The sequence below is a fragment of the Oryctolagus cuniculus genome, chromosome 11 (assembly GCF_051225735.1).
Source record: "Oryctolagus cuniculus isolate XC-2025 breed Fujian yellow rabbit chromosome 11, ASM5122573v1, whole genome shotgun sequence".
NCBI lineage: Eukaryota > Metazoa > Chordata > Mammalia > Lagomorpha > Leporidae > Oryctolagus > Oryctolagus cuniculus.
Window position 1 is genome coordinate 11,515,618 of NC_142877.1, and position 17,524 is coordinate 11,533,141.

The following is a 17,524-nucleotide window of genomic DNA, read 5'->3' on the forward strand; positions in this document are numbered from 1 at the left end:
TTCCACCTTATGCTCACCGAGTTTCACACACTTCATTTCTGGTTCAGTGGAAAAGGCAGGAGCTTTTGGGCGAAGATAAATTCACATTCGAGCCTGGCTCTGCTACTTACTAGCTCGTGGATTTTGGTCAGCATGCTCAATCTTCCAGAGTCTGTTTTTTTTAAAGCAAACCAGGGGCACTGCTCCCAGGCTTACCATTAATGAAATGAAATGCATGCAGCACCCATGGCACAGCGGACACACAGCAGTGGTCTAACAATCGTTAGTTCCCTTCTCTCTTTCCAACTCCACAAAAATACAAACTACCACGCCCTTGCGTGGTTTTATTAGTGACACAGCCACTTCTGTAACCTGCTCAGCAGTACACAACCAGAGAAAAATCAAAATTCTTGAGATCCACCCCATAGATTAACCCAAGGCATTCTCCTTGATTAGGGAAGAAGGGCCCTAATGCCTCCTCTCAACTCCGAAGACTACTGCTTCACAGAAGTTAACCACACGGCTTTCAGTTGTGTGATCCTGGGTAATTAACCCTTCTAATGCTCAATCTCCTGTCTGCAGACGGCACACAAACAGGGTTGCTGTGACGTCTTCTGTGCGACAGTCCCTTAGCACGGCCTCAGGCACACATGAACAGAAGCTTTCAGATGGAGGAAGAACAAACTCAAATCTCCACCCAACCGGCAAACACCGCGACCGACAATGCCACGGAGAGGACTTCCATGAGGTGCTCACCCTTGGTTGCACTCTATGTATCTTGCGGCAAACTTCTCCATCAACCGGTCAATCTTCTGGGCTTCCCCAGGCAGACGGAAACCTTCCAGGAACGTCCGCAGAGCTGAGACAAATTCCTTCTCGCAGAAGTCGAGCTGGTCCACGTAGGCATACATCACTTCCTTGTTGAACCTTGTGCTTTCTCCCAGAAAATCACCCACCTGGGTCTGAAACACACACACTCCCATCCAGAAACTGCCACACTCCGACCCAGACCAACTCCAGATGCCAACAGACTGGACAGCTGGAAAACCACAGGGTCCCCTGAGCCGCCCCCACGCCTCCAGATTCAGGCTGTCCTGCCTCAGACACAGGAAGAGGTGGCAGTGTGAGAGACTTAAACACGGAGGGTAGAGCGGGCATGCTAAGGAGGGCGCCAGCAGACCAGTGTCTAGCAGTCAGGCGACACCTCCAGCTCTGACAGCGTCTCACCAAAGAAGAGCACGCAGCTCCCTGTCAGCAGCCTTGCTTATTCCCCTCAAGGAACTTCTTGCTGCATCGGCCAGAGGGCTAAGCAGGACTGATGGAGCCAGGGACGGACAGCAGACACTGCACGCAGAGCCCCCAATCTCAAGGTGACAGCTCGGACGCCCGCCAGAACCCATGGTGAACACTGAAGCCCAGCCTTACAGAATCAAGGCGCTCCTCCTGGTGTAGGAACTGGGCAATGTCATCAGCGGATGTTCCCAGCATGCCCTGCTCCTGGAGAAACTGGATTCCCCTCTTAGGTTTCTTGTTGAATCTGTTTCAAGAAGAGATGGGACACAGGTTGCGGATTTCAAAATCCAGAAGGCAGGAAAAGCTGGTATTGAGCCCCATGAACAAGCCCTGACATGTAAACCAGAAAGGTTCTATGGGTCCTGCTCGCTTTTCTGAATGCCGCCCTCAGTTTCCGAGCCAGCTACAGCAGAGTGCCGGGTGTCACCCAAGCTCCCCCTTACCACCACTAACAGAAGCCGAGCTGATGAGAAGCTGGCACATAACCGCCTGGAACAAAAACTACACTTCCCTGCCTCCCCTGGGTCATGCAAAGTTCTGGCTTTGCTTCTAGGAAGGACCTTTAAACAAAGCTGGTTCCTCCTTCTCCAGAACAGCTGTGTGCTGCCCGGTGCTCCCTGTCATCTGAAACCATAACAACCCTGAAGATGAAAGTTACGTGCTAAGGATGGTGGAGCGGACAGATCCAAGAAGCCCGGCTCCCTGACATGCATGAGCGTCACTGTGCCAGCCTCAGACTGTCCACACCTAGACTGCCTTTACTCGAGGAGAGAACTGTGTAGTTTATGCACTGCTGGGACAAGAGCTGTCCTGTTTAGATAACAGGCTATAACACAGTTATGCGGGACCTGTTTAGACCACAGTTACAGAACGCCTCTTCAGAGGAAGGGATATCTTACCTCTCTCTGTTATTCTGGATTTTCAAGTAATACATGAAGACAGCTTTTTAAAAATCCAGTTTATTGGGGAAAAAAATGACTTCAGCTGCTGTGGGGGAGTAGGGATGGTGAAAGCAGAAATGAGGAGCTCGGCACTGCAGTGGACAAGCGGGTACGGTGACCAAGCTTCACACAAACTGAGCTCACTAAGCTGCCCAAGGACTTGAAGGTCAGGCAGGATGTCAGACTGTGTGTGCGTGCGTGCGTGCACACACACGTGCGCTCTCGTGTGGAAAAGACTAGAAAGAAACATGCAAAGACTGACCAATAATTGCGATGATGATTCTATGGTTATATGGGACAATGTTCTTACTTTTCGAAGATGTCCAGTTAAAAATCTCATGATGGCTACAAATCACTTTCAAATGTTTTAAAAAATGACAAATACTAACTTCTGTATGTTGCAGTTTTTCATAAGATATTATTGAAAACAATGTCATCATTGACAATCTCCTCCAGGTTATAATTTCAGGAGTGCCTTTGACATTCTTGCTTCATCCTTTTCTTTCTAAACTGGTCTACTCTTTTTCATCAGAAAGGGAAAAAGGTCCCACAACCACACAAGGCACTTCAGTTTCCGTGCTCGAATCCACACGCCCATTCTCTCACTCGGCCTGGCTCCTGCAGGCCCGCTGTGCCAGGCGCTCGCTCCCCTGCTGGAACCGGCCCTGAGATCCCAGAGACGCGGTTTTACCAGAGGCCCCAGGAGACCGCGCTGCACCAGCAGCCACACTCACAGCTCGATGCCGTGTTCGATGATTTCCTTTTGCTGCTTGATGACCTCAAACTGCTCCGGGTCATCCTGAACGGCTGTCTGGGTCCCGGAGGAGACTGTGGACTCCATGGATGTCACGCTGCTCCGCCTGGCCAAGTCCAGGCCTTTCCCATCCCCCATATCCTGATCCGGGAGTCTCTCCTGGCCTGCAGGGACACAAAAGCAAAGGCCATCAAAGATGTGGAGACACAGGCTTGGGGCAGCTGGGTCTGGCTCCGCAGGCCTCTCTGCCAGACCTCCCACAGCAGAGGCGGGTTGAGTCCCAGCGGCACTCTCAGTTCTAGCTCCCTCCTTATGTGCACCCTGGGAGACAGATGGCTCAAGTGCTGGGTCCCTGCCACCCGCGTGGGAGACTCAAACTGAGTTGATGGGAGTGCTCTTTTTCTTTTAAATAGTTATTTATTTACTTGAAAGGCAGAGTAACAGAGAGGTAGTGACAGAGAGAGACTGATCTTCCATCTGCTGGTTCATTCTCCAAATGCCCGCAACATTCAGAGCTGGGCCAGGCTGAAGCTGGGAGCCAGGAATTCTATCCAGGTCTCCCACAAGCACTTGGGTCATCATCCACTGATTTCCCAGGTATTAGTAGGAAGCTGAATTCGAAGTGAAGAGCTGGGACTCACACTGGCACTCCTATATGGGACAGAGACGTTGGTGGCAGCTTGACCCACTGCACCACAATGCCAGTCGCTCCCCTGTCTTTCTGGGAAAACATAAATACACTCTTGATACAACTTTAATAATTTGAAAAGTGTTCAAGAGAGCAGGGCAGAACTCCAGAAGCCGACATATGGACACAGGAGAATTCACTACGTCATAAAGTGACGCTTCAAACTAGTAAGGGAAGAGACCACTAGGAAAATGCTGGAACGACTGGCCTTCCATTTGCAGACGAGAATTCTACCACTGAATCACCCATGCCTGGCCTTCCACTTGCAGACGAGAATTCTACCACTGAATCACCCATGCCTGGCCTTCCACTGGAAAAAAGCAGTGACAGCAGCACTTCCCACTATTCCTCTAAGATGAACAAACAGATCAAAACACAGAAGCTTCAAGACTAGGTTAGCAAGCGAGGTTTCGCTCAATTCCGAGATAACTAAAGCTAGATGGCTCTGCCCAGCAGTGGCCCCTCGTGAACGGCGCGATGCTGCTCTCTCACCCAGGCTGGTCTGGTGGTTGGGATTCACATACAGGTCTTTGCTCCACTCCACCATGCACTTGAGGATGGACACGAGGCACTCCAGGCCTTTCTTCCTCAGACTGAGCTCCTATTGGGACACAACAGGCACGGAAAGTTGAAAAGTCAAGAGCACACAGCCAGAGGGCTCCTGAGCACCAGGAGGATGTGAGACCACCGCTGACACTCAGTGGTACCAGGGATGACCCCAAGGAGGCGTCATGGGTGACATAACGACCAAGGGATCAAGGGCAAGGGTGTTGCTGAAGAGGATTGCTGCCTACAGTCTGGAGGAGGGAGTTTTTAAAAAGCGTTCCCATCATGGCTTGTGTAATAATAATAAAAAAACCAAATTTTTTTCAAACAGGGTCTTAAACAGTGACTGAAAAAAAACACCTTGATTTATGCAGCAAATGAATGATTTTGGATACAGTTTATCCCCTAAACACCCACAAATACAATGCATTGCATTTTAAGGCTTACTCTATAATAAAAATAACAATTAATTTTAAAAAGTGGCATTTTTTTTTAATTTTATTTTTGACAGGCAGAGTGGACAGTGAGAGAGAGAGACAGAGAGAAAGGTCTTCCTTTGAAAAGTGGCATTTTTTAAATAAGAGATTGAGTTGCAGATAATCTAAAAACAGCATCTCAGGCAGCACAGATCCCTGTGTGAATCTCTGAGAACTACGAACTTCTTCTAAGAAAAATGTCCATGCACCAAAACCCCACAATGAACTCCAGGGGGCTCCTCAGTCTGACCAACTCATGCAGAGATCTTTGGTTTAAGGTCCTATTTTCTTTGTCAGCACTCTAACAGGCTGCCACCTCTGCCTGTCCCGGAGGTGGGATCCTGTTTTCCACACTAGCTTTGGAAAGGTGATGGAATGAACTTGCTTCCTATGGCGGTCCTGGCTCAAGTGTCACCTTCTCAGGGAACTACCCTGATGACTCCTGTAAGGATGGTCCTGGCTCAAGTGTCACCTTCTCAGGGAACTACCCTGATGACTCCTGTAAGGATGGTAAGTCCCCAGCGCCAGCACTCTTCTTCTGTCGTCCCTGTCCTAGTCCCCTCCGCAGCCCTACTGTCCTGACAGCTCAGTTCTTTGCTGCTGCTTTGTGCATACTCGTGTGCACTGCCGTGTCTGCAGCACGGAGCACGGTGCCTGGCACACCCTGGCACTCAATCCATGCTCACCGGGATGAATGAACTTTAAATATAAACCAACGTCCTCAGTGTTTTACCTGTAGTGGTGTCATTCCCAGCTCATGGCCACTTCTTCCCTGAGCGATTTTGGACAAATCATTTACAAGACGCTCGAAAATGTTAGCAGCATTTAAATCGCAGTCATAGTTGACATAAATATCCACAACACACTGGGCATCTGGGAAAACGATACAGCATGGGTTAGAAGCGATGATCCAAGACAAATAGCAATTATATTTTCTCATTAAATGAGACTTCTCTGCCCCAAAAAATCAGGTGGCCACACCCATTCAGGAATGTATGTCGGAAGCCCTGCTTCCAGGCCTGCCTCTGCACTAACTGTAAGCTCAGGCCGTTCACTCCACCTCTGCACAGCTTACTTTCCTCATCAAGAGGGGGGCTGGTGATACCCAACCCACCTCTTAGAGTTGTGTCACTCTTGTGAAATCACTCTGGCAGACAGACAAGTGGGTGCTTCGTTTGAAGCCTACGACTGCATGGTATAAGGTAAATGCAGATTGAGATCAGCACCCAGTCAAAGGTGGGCGGCACCAATGCCGTGGGTCCTGTAATTAATAAACGGTGCCTGGGGCTGGCACTGTGGTGTAGTGGGTAAGGCTGCTGCCTGCAATACCAGCATCCTGTATGGACGCTGGTTCATGGCCCGGCTGCTCCACCTCCAAACTAGCTCCCTGCTGATGGCCTGAGAAAGCAGTGGAGGATGGCCCAAGTGTTTGGGCCCCTGCCACCAGTGGATGGAAGATCTCTCTCTGTGTCTCTCCTCTCTGTAACTCTTTCAAAAATAAATAAATAAATCTATAAAAAACAAAGTGGGGCCGGCGCTGTGGCGCAGTGGGTTAAAGCCCTGGCATCCCACATGGGCGCCACTTCTAGTCCCGGCTGCTCCTCTTCCAATCCAGTTCTCTGCTGTGGCCTTGGAAAGCAGTAGAAGATGCTTGGGCCCCTGTGCCCACGTGGGAGACCTGGAAGAAGCTCCTGGCTCCTGGCTTTGGATGGGCACATCTCCGGCATTGCAGCCATCTGGGGAGTGAACCATTGGATGGAAGACCTCTCTCTGTAACTCTGTCTTTCAAATAAATAAAATTTAAAAATAAATAAAAATAAAAATAAAAAATAACCCCTCCAGCATGTGGCTTGCAGCTAGGGTGACCAAGTGTCCCAGTTTGCCAGAAACAGGGGGTTTCTGAGATGCAGGGTTTTTAGTCCAAAACCCAGAAAGTCCGGGGCAAACTAGCCTGAACTGGTTAGAATGAGCCTTTTGGGAGGCGATTTTTCCCAACACTTCATTAAAACTCTACAAGGAAGCAGAAGGTCTTAATCTGGGCCCTGACAAATGACAGACCCGTGCTGAGTGAGTCCAGCGGAGGGGCGCCTGCAGGGGCACCTACCTGCACAGATCCTCGTCAGAGTCTGAATGACCATCCACCTGTGCTCGAAAGAACTCGTTGATGTTTCTAAAATGTTCAGGAAAATCTCTTTGAAGAAGACCTGTACGACAGGAAGAGGACAACTCGAGTGTCAATCAGGGCTCAGACACTCCACAGCCCTTAGAAGCCAGGCAGCCCGCACCTACAGTAAGCAAAGTGGCCGGGGCAGAAGGAAAAGAGTAGCACCCAGGTCAGCCGGGGAGCATCGAAGCTGTCCTCAGGGAGGGGATGGTTGTGCATGGCCACTAGGCAGGCAGCGGCCTCTGGCTCCCAACTAGCCCAGCCACATGGTGACAGGATGTACGTCACCATTTTTCAAAAGGAATGGCAAATCTGGCTTTTCAGCTGAAATATTATTTCCAGATTTGGCAACTAATCTAAATGATTTCAAACAATTCACAAACAAGTATGTCTGCTGTACAGAACACACGTTTAAAGCTTTGCATGAACTATGACAGTGAGAAGATTTCGGGGCAGGAACTTTTCATGAAAAGGCAGTCTCCCATCACTCATCAGGATCACTAAACGGTGCAATACTAGCCCTGGCGACCGTGCCACCAACAGTGAACTCATCTGGTATGAAAGTTTAAAGAAAAAGGAGTTTATACCTCTATCTGCATTTTCAAGTGCATTTTAAAGTTTGAAAGAAGAGTAAGAAAAATGGCAAGAGAGAGCTCGAAGACATCAGGCACTGAAGAGACGCCATTTTTGGACAAGGCCACGCAGAGATATTGCTTGATCGCATTGATGAACATCTCGTGAGTCCTGAAGACGGGGCCGGCATTTTGCAACACAGAGAGGAGCAGCTGCAGTGAGACCACCTTGGAGCGCAGCTCATGGGACCTGGCGAGGAGCAGAAAACAGCAGAAGCGCTGGGTGAGAAGCACTCCAGTGGGACAGTGTGGAGACGGCCTCGTTCCTCTGCCAGCACACGGCTTTCTGAAGAGCCCGTGAGCTGAGAGTTCGCAGTAAGGGCTCTAGGAATGAGACAGGCCCTCCTAGAATCTGCAGACCCTTCGAGAACAAGCACTACTGGCTTCTACTTCATTTAGCCCTGCCCATCACAAGCAGAGAACGTGGCAGGAGCAAAGGTGTTCCCCGGGTGAGGCTGACTGCTGCTTGCCCTACCTGTACACGCTGGGAAGATGGTGCCCTTGACTCTCTGCCCCACCCCCCCTTCAGGGATGGTAAGACACGGAAAGCTCTCGTCAACCATTTTCCAAATGGCAGCATCTTCTTTTCTCTTTTGAAAATTATAGCAGAAAACACTTTTATTTATTGGATAAAGATTTCTTATGTAGTCTTTTTTTTTCCCCCAAAGAAACTGTTTGCAGCCTTTTCAACAGCAGACTTGAAGGTACTTATGAATAACTAATAATAATTACAGGAGCAACGCAGCTATTTACAAAGTACAAGGCCCTGTGCTCCGTACTCCATCTCAGTACTCCTTCCTGTATGGTGATTTTCATATTCCCATTCTGCAGATGCAGTTCAGCAACTCAGACAGCCACAGAGCCAAGTGGAGGAGCCAGGGTCTGAACGCAGCTCTTCCCACCAAGCCTCTGCCTTCTTCACTCCACGGCGCCCTCATCCTTGCAGTACCACGTCTGCTACAAAGAATCACTCGGGTTCCCTGGGTTGAGTTCCGCCTTAAATCTGTACCCACGAAGCAGGGCAGGGAACTGAGCCTGCAGGCATCCAGCGCCTTCCATCCCCACTCAGGAGATTAAAGACCGTGCTTGCTGAATACACTGATTATTTCTAGCATAAAAGCAACACGGGGTAAGATCTCGCTGAGTGGGGGTAGAGACAACGGAGCCTGAGAGGGCTGTGGGGACCACACGGGATGGGAAAGCGGCCACCTGTCCGCACTACCAAGGGGCCAAGGCGCGGGACTTCTTGCAGTGAGGGGAGAGGGGGGCACAGTACCACGTGCTTCGGGATCACGGGGCTATGCGGTCTGCTTACTTGGGGTCTGGGGGGCCTTCCCCGAGGGGCTTCATGGACAGTTTGCACAGGGAGCGGAACACGAGGAAGGCATCCTTCTGCAGAATGTGCGAGAACCTGGCAGCCACCTGATGTCCTTGCACGTCCGATTCCTGAGAGAGCAGAGGCACAACACAAAAGAGAACGCCTCAAAAACGGGCAACAGAAAGATCTCACGGAAAGTCACCCACAGGGAGGCGGGGGGTGTGGGGGAGGGTCGCTGAAGCAGGAGCTCTGGGGGAGCCACTGCCGCAGTTCCCGAGCCCTGGTCCTTGTCCCTGAAGAAGCTGGCATGGATGGTTTAAAACGACAAATGACCCAGGGTAAACGGCAAAACTCAAAAGGAAACAAATAGGAGGGGACTTCAAAAAGGCTGTGGAAAATTCAACTAAACCTATTTTCATACAAAGAATTTTTGAAATCCATGGATAGTTTTTTCACAATACATATTTTCCATGGACTTTCTGGAGACTTATTTCTAAATGCCTTTACTACCAATTACTTAAGGCAGGATTTTTGTCCTCTCAGCCCAGCAAAAGCCTGGGCGATGCTCCTGTCCCGCTGCACGCGGGCAACAGGGAAGCAGGCACAGATATCCGTAAAGGCAGGCTGGAGCTGCCACCCCAGGCTCCTGACGGCTGACTCAGGGTCAAGCAGGAAGAACACAACGCTTCTGCCTCCTGACCCTGCTGCACCACCTGCGGGATTCACTCTGAGGAAAGAAGGAAGGACGTGGGGCCGGTGCTGTGGTGGAGTAGGTTAAACCTCTCCTGTGGCGCCGGCATCCCACAGAGGCGCCAGTTTTAGTCCTGGCTGTTCCACTTCTGATCGAGCTCCCTGCTAATGGCCTGGGAAACCAGTGGAAGACAGCCCAAGCAGTTGGGACCCTGCACTCATGTGGGAGACCCGGAAGAAGGTCCTGGCTCCTGGCTTCGGATCAGCCCCCCTCTGCTGCTGCGGCCAATTGGGGAGTGAACCAGTGGATGGAAGACCTTTGTCTCTCCCTTTCTAACTCTGTGTCTCAAATAAATAAATAAATGAATAAAGGATTTATGTTATCCATAGACTGTTCACAATGATAAAAGGGAAAGAATCTGAGAACCTATTAGGCAACTGGTTAAACAGATTTTGGTAATCCACAGACAATTTTACAGGGCCGTCATGCAGAGTTCAGTTAGTTCTCCATGTTCTGACTGGAAGCAAGTCTGTGACGTGGTGTTGAGGAACAAGGCAAGTCCCAGCCACTGCACAGACACAAGTTCCTTGTATGAATTAAATACAACTCTCAAAGTGCATCTTTTTTTTTTTTTCAACTTTCATTTATTTCCATTTTATTTGAAAAGCAAACAGAGGATGGAGACAGAGACAGATGGACAGAGAGAGCTTTTCCATGCATTTCTTGACTCGCCAAATACTTCCAGTGACTGGGGTTGGGCCAGCCTGCAGCCAGGAGCATGGAACTCAATCCAGGTTTCCTACATGGGTGGCAGGGGCTTGAGCATTTAGGCCATTTTCTGTTGCTTTCCCAGGCCATTAGCAGGGAGCTGGATGGGAAATGGAGCAGCCAGGACATGAACTGGCGCCTATATGGGATGCCGGCATCACAGGCAGCTGCTTTACTTGCTATGCCACAACACTGGCCTCTTTTTCAAATAAATAAATAAATCTTTAAAAAAAAAAAAAAAAGGCAAAGAAAAGGTTGAGAAACACTGGGTCGGAGACGGAGAAAGCAGGACCTGGGTGGATATTCAAGTCACACTAGTCCATGTTCTAAATGTTAATATATACAATTTTCAAGAGTAGAATAAAGCTATTTTACAAACATAATGTGGCAGACATACCCATGGGTCTGAAAGGATGTTCACAGTATACATCAAACTTCAATAGCAGGTTACAACACAGTATGTATACTGTTATTCCATTTAAGTGCAGAAAAATGTCAGAGGCAGAAACATCTAGAAGGATGTAAGTAAACGTTGCCACGGGTGATCCCTGGGTTTTGCGATCATGGAGGACCTTTTCCCAGACACTGACTTCTCAATACAGAGGAGGAACACAGACAGCTCTCTTTCCCTCTCTGGATTCTCCTGTTTTCCAATTACGAATGCATGTTGTTTTGAGAGAAGAAAATGGACGGAAATTTATGTTTAACCAAGTCTGGGTAAACAGCATTTAATAACAGTGTGATCCACGGCCCCCATCAGTGTATTCCAAAAGTGACCTGCTGAGACAGACCGCCAGGCCAGGACTGCACGCCCAAGGACTGAACAGGGCTTTCTCCTTTCAGTCACTTCTTTTCACAGGGATTCAGTTCCGCACTTCTAAAAAGGTTAAAACGGAAATGAGTCTGGACAGGATCACTACCAACGTACCAGGTTGTCTGCCGAGGACAAGGACTGCCTGTCATCTGCTATGCCGTTGGTCTGTGAGTCCTCATCAGCTCCAGGGGGACCGGCACTGTCCTGGCACTCCAGTTCGCCCAAGCTCCTCTCGTGTTCTGTCACACCGCGCTTTTCTGATGCTTCTGAAAATGTAAGTGCAAAAGCCATCACCCAGTGTGCGCATGCCCTGGGGGCGGCCTGACGCCAGAAAGAAAGCGCTCACACGACCCCCCAGCTGCTGCCACCGTCAGCCCACGACTGAACAACACCGGGAAAGGCATGGCCAAAGGGGTGCTTAAGTGTTCTGTGTCTCCTGGGGCCACAGCAACGCACAACCTGCTCCAGGGCCTTCATTCTGATTGCAATCCATGTCAACGGTGCCCCCAGAACTGTGCGCTGCTCCAGCCCTACGCACTCTGTCCAGTTTTGAAAAAGATTAGAAATCACTAAACATGTATAGATGTTTTTAAAAAGGATCATTATTATAGGAATTAAAGAAGAGCCAGTTATGATGAAAAACCTCAGTCACAGAGAAATATGTCAACCTGAGTTTCCTGGCAGCCACATGAAAATGGTAAAGAATTCTAAAAAGAATTACTTAGATTTCATCATTTAATAAAGGAAATATATTTGCTGGTTAGCAGAACAATGAAACGAAGTGGCAATTATTATGTGGATCTTTATAGACATAAAGAGCTTCAAAAATTTTAATGAGCACAATCTCTCTGGTAATTTTTTTTTTTTTTTTTTTTTTTTTGACAGAGTGGACAGTGAGAGAGAGAGACAGAGAGAAAGGTCTTCCTTTGCCGTTGGTTCACCCTCCAATGGCCGCCGCGGCCGGCGTGCTGTGGCCGGCGCACCATGCCGATCTGAAGTCAGGAGCCAGGTGCTTCTCCTGGTCTCCCATGGGGTGCAGGGCCCAAGCACCTGGGCCATCCTCCACTGCACTCCCGGGCCTCAGCAGAGAGCTGGCCTGGAAGAGGGGCAACTGGGACAGAATCCGGCGCCCCGACCGGGACTAGAACCCAGTGTGCCAGCGCCGCAGGCAGAGGATTAGCCTATTGAGCCATGGTGCTGGCTTCTCTGTTAAGTTTTATAGAGCATTGTTCATTCAACAAATATGCATCAAGTGCCTACTATGTACTAGGCTCTATGATGGTGAACAAGACAAACTTTCACTAGGGGATAACGACTTGTACAGACTCTAGAAACAAATCTAAAGCTATGAAATAGAATTATTCCATTTTACACATATTTCTACAGGGAATAAAAAAAATAAAAATCTACAGTTTGTGGTACCCGAACTTGATGAAGCAATAGGGCTTAGACAAGTGGTTTTTGAATCACTTCAGTAAGAAATTATTTTTTTAAAGATTTATTTATTTATTTGAAAGTCAGAGTTACAGAGAGAGAAGAAAAGCAGAGATAAGTCTTCCATCTGCTGGTTCACTCCTTAATTGGCCGCAGTGGCTGAAGCTGTGCCAATCTGAAGCCAGTCACTTCCTCCAGGTCTCCCACGTGGGTGCAGGGGTCCAAGGACTTGGGCCATCTCCTTCTTCTTCTTTTTTTTTTTTTTTTGGACAGGCAGAGTGGACAGTGAGAGAGACAGAGAGATAGGTCTTCCTTTGCCGTTGGATCACTCCCCAATGGCTGCTGCGGCTGGTGCACTGCGGCTGGCGCAGCACGCTGATCCGAAGCCAGGAGCCAGGTGCTTCCTCCTGGTCTCCCATGTGGGTACAGGACTAGAACCAGCGCCCATATGGGATGCCAGCGCTGCAGACAGAGGATTAACTTACTGTGCCACAATACCAGCCCTGGCTGATGAATTTTTAGGGCCAGCCCTTGATGTGTTGAGGGGGTAGTGCACACAGCAGCAGGTGTCAGGTGCACAGGGAAGCTGTTCATTCTGTCAGACATCCTGCACAAATCTCTCAGTTTCATGTTATGGTTTCAGTGGAATTAAAATTGGATGGTTCAGAGTGACTATTAGATGTTTGTTGACTTATTTGCGGCCCACAACTAGACTAGTCATTGTGTATTGAACACTTAGTTCCAGTGCCAAGAAACCATTAATTGGATGAAAAAAAGAAAGTTTTGTGAGCTGCAGCCAACATCTTTTTAAAATGAAAGAATAAAACAAGAGTATAAAGGCAGTGCATGATCTGACTGCATCACATACAGTAACATTAAGTACATAACTGCTAATTACTAATGTAAGTAAGGTTCAGAATGTTAATATAAAATGTGTTTCAGTTTTTTAGCGCACACATCTGTAGTGGGGCACAGTTTTAAAATTAATTTCTTGGGGCCGGCACTGTGGCGTAGCGGTGTTGGCATCGCATATGGGTGCCGGTTCAAGTGATTGCTCCACTTCCGATCCAGCTCTCTGCTATGGCCTGGGAAAGCAGTAAAAGAAGGCCCAAGGCTGGCGCCGCGGCTCAATAGGCTAATCCTCTGCCTGCGGCGCCGGCACCCCGTGTTCTAGTCCTGGTTGGGGTGCCAGATTCTGTCCCGGTTGCTCCTCTTCCAGTCCAGCTCTCTACTGTGGCCTGGGAAAACAGTAGCAGATGGCCCAAGTGTTTGGGCCCCTGTACTCGCGTGGGAGATCTGGAAGAAGCTGCTGACTCCTGGCTTCAGATCAACTCAGCTCCAGCTGTTGCGGCCATTTGGAGTGAACTTGCAGATGGAAGACCTTTCTCTCTGTTTCTCCCTCTGTCTCTAACTCTCAAATTAAAAAAAAAAAAAAATTCACCAGCTGTGGACTGGACCTCAGGGCCCGGGAAAAATCTGGATGGGCATACAAGTGGCCCTCTGTTCCTTTGGACCACCCAGACCATGATCCCCAAAACTCAACCCAGATGACAAGAAAACACAAGTTCCTTTTGAACTCCTCGAGAAAGACGGGCAGACTGAGCAGCCTCAGTTTCCCCAAGTTTGCTGGGCAGTGAAGAGGGGACGTATTTGGCTGAAGACCGCTCTGAGGAATGAGGCAGGAGGAGCAGCTGGGCTGTCCTCAGCTCTTACCTTTGACAGCTGAGGCGACCACGTCTTCTAAGATGTCTTTCACCACCTCCTGGGCTCCGCTGTCAGTCCCTGAACACACAGGCCGGTAGCGGACACACGGGGCGTTTCCAGGGAAGACAAGGAAAGGAAGCAGGAGATTACAGCAGTGTTCCCTGGGGTCCTGCTCCCGGGCGGCCAGTGGACGACACCCTCACCATCTGCAAAACCTCAGGCAGCGCCTGCCCTGCTTTCAAGGGCCCTTGGGGGCCCACGAGAGCCCTCTGATTTGTACTCGCTTTCTCCCCAAGTTGCTTGGCCCAGGGCCGCCCCGCGATTCGTAACTTGGGGGGAGGAGCAGGATATTCTTTCTCCTGCTGTGGTTTCTGGCACCAACAGAAGATGGCGCCTCCTCAAGCGCCTTCGCCCTGGGAGCCACGGCGCCACGGTAAGCAATGTGCTCTCTACTGCCTCACTCCCCACAGGGTGAGCCCAGAACTCAGCCCAGGGTGTCTCGTAGGATATTTGGGGATGTGCTAAATTTTCAATGAGATTACTCTCTAAAACGCTAACTGCTGAAGTAGAAGAAGTCTAGCACTTATCATTATTTTTTGGAGGACTACTGGTTCTGGGGGGCCGGCTTTGTGGTTCAGCAGGTTAACCATTGACTGTAACACCAGCATCCCGTATGGACATGGGTTTGCATCCCAGTTGCTCCACTTCCAATTCAGCTCCCTGCTGATGGCCTGGGAAAGCAATGAAGGGATGGCCCAAGTACTTGGGCCCCTGTCACTCATGTGGGTAATCCTGAAGAAGCTCCTGGCTTTGGTCCAGCCCAGATCTGGCCATTGTGGCCATTTGAGGAGTGAACCAAAGGATGGAGGCTCGCTCTCTGTCTCTCCTTCTTTCTATGTAACCCTGCGTTTCAAATAAATAAATACATCCTTTTAAAAAAGTAACAGTAGTAACACCAGTTCTGGAAAACAGTATAAACAGCTCTTGACTAGGCTTTTGGATGCAAAACTACTTATGAAACATCACAGTGATCACCTTAAATAAAGCAACACAGCCCTGTAACTCTGCCTTAAATAGAACATTAAAGCCACAGTCCTGCAGCGCTCGTCTACAATGTCTTGGAGGGGCTCTAGGATTCTTTGTCTCCAGTGAGCACTTAGCACAGTGCAATGATCTCGAGGGCTAAGCAAACTATGCGGAGATCACCCTGCCGTGTGCTTTTCTCACAGGCCAAACGGATTTGAACGGAAAATGGAAAACACCTCAGCTACCGTCACAGTCTCCTAAGCGCGTTTCTTCATCTAAAAGGGTGATTTAGGGGGCCGCCACTATGGCTGCAGGGTAAGCCGCTGCCTGCAGTGTCAGCATCCCATTTGGGAGCTGGTTCGAGATCAGGCTGCTCTACTTGCCATCCAGCTCCCTGCTAATGCTCCTGGGAAAGCAGTGGAAGATGGCCCAGGCGCTTGGGGTTCCCGCACAGACATGGGAGACCCGGAGGAAGCTCTGGACTCCTGGCTTTGGTCTGGCCCAGTCCTGGCTGCTCCAGCCATTTGGGGAGTGAGCCAGCAGATGAAAAATCAATCTCTCTCTTACTCTGCTTTTCAAGTAAACAAAAATAAATCTTTAAAAAAAAAAAAAAAAGAAAGAAAGAAAGAAAGAAAGAAAGAAAGAAAGAAAGAAAGAAAGAAAGAAAGAAAGAGAGAGAGAAATCAGGGGCTGGTATTGTGGCATAACAGGTTATAGCCCCAGCCTGTAAGGCCGGCATCCCATATGGGCACTGATTCAAGTCCTGGCTGCTCCACTTCTGATCCAGCTCCCTGTTAATGTGTCTAGGAAAGCAGTGGAGGATGGCCCAAGTCCTTGGGCCCCTACATCCGCATGGGAGACCCAGAAGAAGCTCCTGGCTTCAGATCAGCTCAGCTCAGCTTTTGTGGCCATTTGGGAAGCAAACCAACAATGGAAGACCTCTCCTTTCTCCACCTCTCCCTATAACTGTCTTTCAAATTAAATAAATCTTTTTTTAAAAAAAAGAATATTTCTTTATTTTATTTGAAAAGCAGAGGCAGAGAGAGAGAGAGAGAGAGAGAGGTCGGTCTTCCATCTGCTGGTTCACTCCCCAGATGGCCACAATGGTTGGAACTACACCTATCTGAAGCCAGGAGCCAGGAGCTTCTTCTGGGTCTCCCACATTGGGGGCAGGAGCCCAAGGACTTGGGCCATCTTCTGAGGCTTTCCCAGGCCATAGCAGAGAGCTGGATCGGAAGTGGAGAAGCGGGGATTTGACCGGTGCCCATATGGGATGCCGGCACTGCAGGAGGTGGCTTTACTCTCTACACCTCAGCGACAGCCCTAAATTTAAAAAAAAAAAAAAAAAAAAAAAAAAAATTCAGAGTGAAACATTCCCTGTGGAAGTGAACTCATCACAGTCATCAGCACGCTGGCCGAGTCTCCAGGCCCTGCCTCCACTGCCTGGTGTGGGATCTGAGTGATTCTGCCTCCACTGCCTGGTGTGGGATCCGAGCGATTCTGCCTCCCCAGCCCTCAGGCCCCTCACTGGCACACGAGGCTCTTGTGCAAGGGTCCTTTAAAACTGGAAAGATGAAATCCAAAGATGCTTATTTTAACGAAGTTTTGAAATCTGTGCAGTTTTATCATAGCACATCTTCCATGACCTTTTCAAAGATCTCTTGCAAAAATTTCTGCGACAAAACAAGTTTGTTTTTTTTTGTTTTTTGTTTTTTGTTTTTTGTTTTTTTTTTAAGATTATTTATCTACTATTTCAGAAGTCACAGTTGGAGAGGGAGATGGAACTTGCATCTGCTGGTTCTCTCCCCAGATGGCTGCTATGGCTGCGACTGGACCAGGCCGAAGCCAGGAGCCAGGATCCCAGAGCTTCTTCCAGGCTCCCCATGTGGGTGGCAGGGGCCCAAGCACTTGGGCCATCCTCTGTCACTTTCCCCAGGCCATTAGTAGGGAGCTGGATGGGAAGTGGAGCACCTGAGAGAAAAGTCGGTACCCAAATGGGATGCTGGCATCGTAGGCTGCAGCTTTACCCATGATGCCACAACACTGGCCCTCAAATAAGCTTATATTCCATTTCCATAGCTTTCTTAAGTCCTCTCACACAGAGAAAACACTTAAGCCAGTGCCTGGAAAGAGTAAGTCGTTACAGGCCGAGGTTCCTGGGGCTGTGGTGCAGTGCGCACCTGTGTGAAGACATCTGCGCGGTGGTCCTAAGAGAAGCCTGCTCACTTCTGTCATGGCCTGGCCCTGGTTACTAAGCCCATAATGAAATCTCCCAACTAGCAACACAAAGTAGTTT

General features: G+C 49.3%; 1 protein-coding gene across 6 annotated transcripts in view; it reads right to left on the reverse strand.

Annotated features, from left to right (window-relative positions):
• Window positions 1-17,524, reverse strand: part of ARFGEF2 (ARF guanine nucleotide exchange factor 2) — a 116,311-nt gene that overhangs the window by 58,684 nt on the left and 40,103 nt on the right. For 4 of the 6 annotated variants that reach the window (XR_016215797.1, XM_051844942.3, XM_051844941.3 and 1 more), the window contains exons 7-16: window positions 14,212-14,280; window positions 11,179-11,330; window positions 8,789-8,919; window positions 7,429-7,663; window positions 6,782-6,881; window positions 5,411-5,550; window positions 4,148-4,256; window positions 2,948-3,131; window positions 1,405-1,516; window positions 736-941 (exon numbers count right to left, since the gene is read on the reverse strand). Coding sequence is in view for 4 of the 6 variants with exons in the window: in XM_051844942.3 (XP_051700902.2) it covers window positions 736-941; window positions 1,405-1,516; window positions 2,948-3,131; window positions 4,148-4,256; window positions 5,411-5,550; window positions 6,782-6,881; window positions 7,429-7,663; window positions 8,789-8,919; window positions 11,179-11,330; window positions 14,212-14,280 (1,438 nt within the window). In the remaining 2 variants the exon portion in view is untranslated. The remainder of the gene's footprint in view (window positions 1-735; window positions 942-1,404; window positions 1,517-2,947; window positions 3,132-4,147; window positions 4,257-5,410; window positions 5,551-6,781; window positions 6,882-7,428; window positions 7,664-8,788; window positions 8,920-11,178; window positions 11,331-14,211; window positions 14,281-17,524) is intronic. The other 2 variants (XR_016215798.1, XM_051844943.3) reach the window with 1 other exon arrangement.